The sequence below is a fragment of the Brachyhypopomus gauderio genome, unplaced genomic scaffold, assembly GCF_052324685.1.
Source record: "Brachyhypopomus gauderio isolate BG-103 unplaced genomic scaffold, BGAUD_0.2 sc45, whole genome shotgun sequence".
Classification (NCBI taxonomy): domain Eukaryota; kingdom Metazoa; phylum Chordata; class Actinopteri; order Gymnotiformes; family Hypopomidae; genus Brachyhypopomus; species Brachyhypopomus gauderio.
Genome location: NW_027506871.1, coordinates 735,001 through 740,000, shown reverse-complemented (window position 1 = coordinate 740,000; position 5,000 = coordinate 735,001). Strand labels below are relative to the sequence as shown.

At 45.0% G+C, this 5,000-nt stretch overlaps 1 protein-coding gene across 1 annotated transcript in view; it reads right to left on the bottom strand.

Annotated features, from left to right (window-relative positions):
• Nucleotides 1–5,000, bottom strand: part of LOC143486788 (nephronectin-like) — a 19,317-nt gene that overhangs the window by 1,195 nt on the left and 13,122 nt on the right. The window contains exons 9-12 of the mRNA XM_076986224.1: nt 4,435–4,524; nt 4,222–4,320; nt 1,688–1,959; nt 1–472 (exon numbers count right to left, since the gene is read on the bottom strand). The exon at nt 1–472 is cut by the window's left edge and continues 1,195 nt beyond it. Coding sequence (XP_076842339.1) covers nt 371–472; nt 1,688–1,959; nt 4,222–4,320; nt 4,435–4,524 — 563 coding nt within the window. The 3' untranslated portion in view covers nt 1–370. The remainder of the gene's footprint in view (nt 473–1,687; nt 1,960–4,221; nt 4,321–4,434; nt 4,525–5,000) is intronic.

Here is a 5,000-nt window from a genome sequence, read left to right as displayed (position 1 = left end):
GCTGCACCCTCGTTTTGTTCGTTAAATTCCACTTTGCATTCAGCTTTGAAGTGTGAACACCGAGGAGACTCTGAGTGGTCCTACAGCAGGTCCTTCAGAGCCCTGGAGAATCACCTCACAGTTGTCATGAAGAACAGTCTCTGTCTCAAATGTCCCACTGTATTGGGCAGTCACCATGGAGATCAGTTACAGTGTCCAACAGTCACCATGAAAATCAGTGACAATGTCGTGCAGTCACCATGGAGATAAATAACCAGTTCCCATCCAGCTTGATCTCCTCTCTGTAGTTGTGTGTGTGTGAGTGTGTGTGTGTGTGTGTGTGTGTGTGTGTGTGTGTGTGTGTGTGTGTGTGTGTGTGAGTGAGTGTTTGTTACTCTCTGCTACCATCGTGGCAGGCTCCTCTGTGTAAGGTGAAGTCGTCTACAGCGACATGTCCACTCCTCCCCTTCCTCCGGTCTCCCTTCAACACCACCTAAAACACCCAACACCACAATAACAAACACTACAGATGACCATCACACACCCAACACCACAATAACAAACACTACAGATGACCATCACACACCCAACACCACAATAACAAATACTACTGATGACCATCACACACCCAACACCACAATAACAAACACTACAGATGACCATCACACACCCAACACCACAATAAAAAACACTACAGATGACCATCACACACCCAACACCACAATAACAAACACTACAGATGACCATCACACACCCAACACCACAATAACAAACACTGCTGATGACCATCACACACCCAACACCACAATAAAAAACACTACAGATGACCATCACACACCCAACACCACAATAACAAACACTACAGATGACCATCACACACCCAACACCACAATAACAAACACTACTGATGACCATCACACACCCAACACCACAATAACAAACACTGCTGATGACCATCACACACCCAACACCACAATAAAAAACACTACAGATGACCATCACACACCCAACACCACAATAACAAACACTACAGATGACCATCACACACCCAACACCACAATAACAAACACTACTGATGACCATCACACACCCAACACCACCATAACAAATACTACTGATGACCATCACACACCCAACACCACCATAACAAACACTACAGATGACATCACACACCCAACACCACAATAACAAACACTACTGATGACCATCACACACTCAACACCACCATTACAAACATTACTGATGACCATCACACACCCAACACCACAATAACAAACACTACAGATGACCATCACACACTCAACACCACAATAACAAACACTACAGATGACCATCACACACCCAACACCACAATAACAAACACTACTGATGGCCATCACACACCCAACACCACCATTACAAATACTACTGATGACCATAACACACCCAACACCACAATAACAAATACTACTGATGACCATCACACACCCAACACCACCATAATAAACACTACTGATGACATCACACACCCAACACCACCATAACAAACACTACTGATGACCATCACACACCCAACACCACCATTACAAATACTACTAATTACCCTCACACACACCCCATACCCAGTTATGCCCAATGATATAATTATATTTATGTCATTTATGTTTGTCAGTTGTGTGTTTTAAATGGGTAAAGGGAGATGTAACACTCCAGTCACAAGGGCACTTACACTTTCGAGGCTCCGCCCCCCTATTGTGATTTGGGTGTTCCTCCACCCTTGGCCACCAGCTCTGGTCCAGATCGCAGGGCTGTGACTCCGCCCCTTCCTCACAAAGACCTGCAGGGAGCCAATGTGATGCCCAGAAAGGAGGTGCCTGAATGACAGGCAGAGGTCTCCCCCCTGCCAATGTGGAGTCAGGGGCGGAGCTAAAGGAACGGTGAGACGTGCCCCTTTGATGCTTCGTCCAGTTGTGGCCTCTGATACTTTCAGATACCGCCCACCTGATGAATGACAGTTCAGAAATCATTAAGTAGCCAATGAGGATGAAATTGATCACTAGGACAGGAGAGAGAGTTAGTGCACCTGCGCTCTTCACTGCACATCATCACTCTACATCACACCTCTGCCTGGCTGAGATGGTGGGAAACCCCCACCGGCTACAGCTCCGTGAAAGGTGGAGGTTAATCACGCGATAATGATTATTACTGATGTTGTTGTTAGCGCTGAATTAAATGAGACTGAGTAACGCTGAGGTTGAAACCTTTCCATGTGGAGTGGGCGGAGTTTCGAGGCAGCTGGAGCTCTATTGTAAGTGTGATGTGAGTGCTGACGGAGATGACGGAGCTGACGGAGCTGTTGCATCTGGAGATGACAGTGTGCTCTGCCCCGCCTGCTCTCAGACAGGCCAGGACTTGGCCAGTGTCTCTGACGGGAAGAGCCAGAAACTTCTGCTTTATTTGAAAAAGTTTTTATACATTCTTACAACTAATGCTGTCCCTGTTCTTCCTCTCCCCCTCTCTCTCTGTCTCTCTCCCTCTATCTCTCTCTCCCTCCCTCTCCCTCTCTCACCCTCTCTGCGTGCGGTGTGTTTACATGTCGGGTGGTGAGTTTATATGTCCGTGTATTTGCTGGATTGTGCAGATGATAAAGGATTTAAACATGACTCTGCCAGCCTGGAATGTTTCTCCACATCCATGAGTACCCTCCTCTATAACACTAGTCCATAACCACCTTCTACAACCCCTCTAGAACCCTCCTCTATAACACTAGTCCATAACCACCTTCTACAACCCCTCTAGAACCCTCCTCTATAACACTGCTCCCATAACCACCTTCTACAACCCCTCTAGAACCCTCCTCTATAACACTAGTCCATAACCACCTTCTACAACCCCTCTAGAACCCTCCTCTATAACACTAGTCCATAACCACATTCTACAACCCCTCTAGAACCCTCCTCTATAACACTAGTCCATAACTACCTTCTACAACCCCTCTAGAACCCTCCTCTATAACACTAGGCCATAACCACATTCTACAACCCCTCTAGAACCCTCCTCTATAACATTAGTCCATAACTACCTTCTACAACCCCTCTAGAACCCTCCTCTATAACACTAGTCCATAACCACCTTCTACAACCCCTCTAGAATCCTCCTCTATAACACTAGTCCATAACCACCTTCTACAACCCCTCTAGAACCCTCCTCTATAACACAAGTCCATAACCACATTCTACAACCCCTCTAGAACCCTCCTCTATAACACCGCTCCCATTACCACCTTCTACAACCCCAGTAGAACCCTCCTCTATAACACAACTCTCATAACCACCTTCTATAACCCAGTATAACTATAACTGTGTTATACTGGTGTGTTAAATGGTGTAAGCTGTAACTGTGTTATAGTGGTATCACTGTTAAATGGTTGAAGCTGTAACTATGTTTTAGTGGTGTAACTGTGTTAAATGGTGTAAGCTGCAACAGTGTTATAGTGGTGTAACTGTTAAATGGTGTAAGCTGTAACTGTGCTATAGTGGTGTAACCGTGTTAAATGGTGTAAGCTGTAACTGTGCTAATGCTTTACCTGCTGGATCACCCACTGCCTCCCAGTGCATGTCTAACTGTGTTACAGTGGTATAACTGTGTTAAATGGTGTAACTGTGTTATAGTGCTGTAACTGTTAAATGGTGTAAGCTGTAAATGTTATATTGGTGTAACTGTGTTATAGTGGTTAACTGTGTTGAAGGGTGTAAGCTGTAACTGTTATAGTGCTGTAACTGTGTTAAATGGTGTAACTGTGTTATAGTGCTGTAACTGTTAAATGGTGTAAGCTGTAAATGTTATATTGGTGTAACTGTGTTATAGTGGTATAACTGTGTTGAATGGTGTAAGCTGTAACTGTTATAGTGCTGTAACTGTGTTAAATGGTGTAACTGTGTTATAGTGCTGTAACTGTTAAATGGTGTAAGCTGTAAATGTTATATTGGTGTAACTGTGTTATTGTGGTATAACTGTTGAATGGTGTAAGCTGTAACTGTTATAGTGCTGTAACTGTGTTAAATGGTGTAAGCTGTAACTGTTATAGTGCTGTAACTGTGTTAAATGGTGTAAGCTGTAACTGTGTTATAGTGGTGTAACTGTGTTAAATGGTGTAAGCTGTAACTGTGTTATAGTGGTATAACTGTGTTAAATGGTGTAAGCTGTAACTGTGTTATAGTGGTGTAACTGTGTTATAGTGGTGTAACTGTGCTAATGCTTTACCTGCTGGATCATCCACTGCCTCCCAGTGCAAATCTCCCTCACTATCAGTCATCCAGCTGCACACACCATGATCAAACGAGCAGCTTACAGAGCCAGAACCTACACACACACACACACGCACACACACACACACACACACACACATATATATATATATAGTGGGACCAGTGGGACTGGGCGGGACAGGGCGGGGCTTGGCTGGGCGGGACTTACCAGGATCATCGCGGGCGTACTCTCCTGTGTTCCCCAGCTCGATATCAAAGTCCAGATCAAACAGGCTGTTCTCTCCACTGTTGCGTGGGACTGCAGGCAGATGTGCACGCGCACACACACACACACACACACACACAGACACACACACACACACACACACACACACACACACACACACACACACACACATTCATACACACATGAGCATCCTCACACATACAGACACAACTAACAGACAGTTGAACAAACTTAATATATAACAGTAAGGCCCAGATGTGGGGACATAATACAGAGATAGAGAGACAAAGAGACAGAGAGAGAGAGACAGGCAGAGACAGAGAGACAGAGTGAAAGAGTCAGACAGAGAGACAGAATGGACATCTGAAAGAGAGACAAGCAAAATAAAGAGAGACAAGTAAAAATAGGGACAGAGAGACACAGAGTGGGAGTGAAAGAGTTAGATGGAGAGAGACAGAGAGAGTGAGACAGTGAGAAGGAGTGAGACAGAGAGGGAGTGAGACAGAGAAGGAGTGAGAGAGAGACTGAGGGAGTGAGACAGAGAGAAG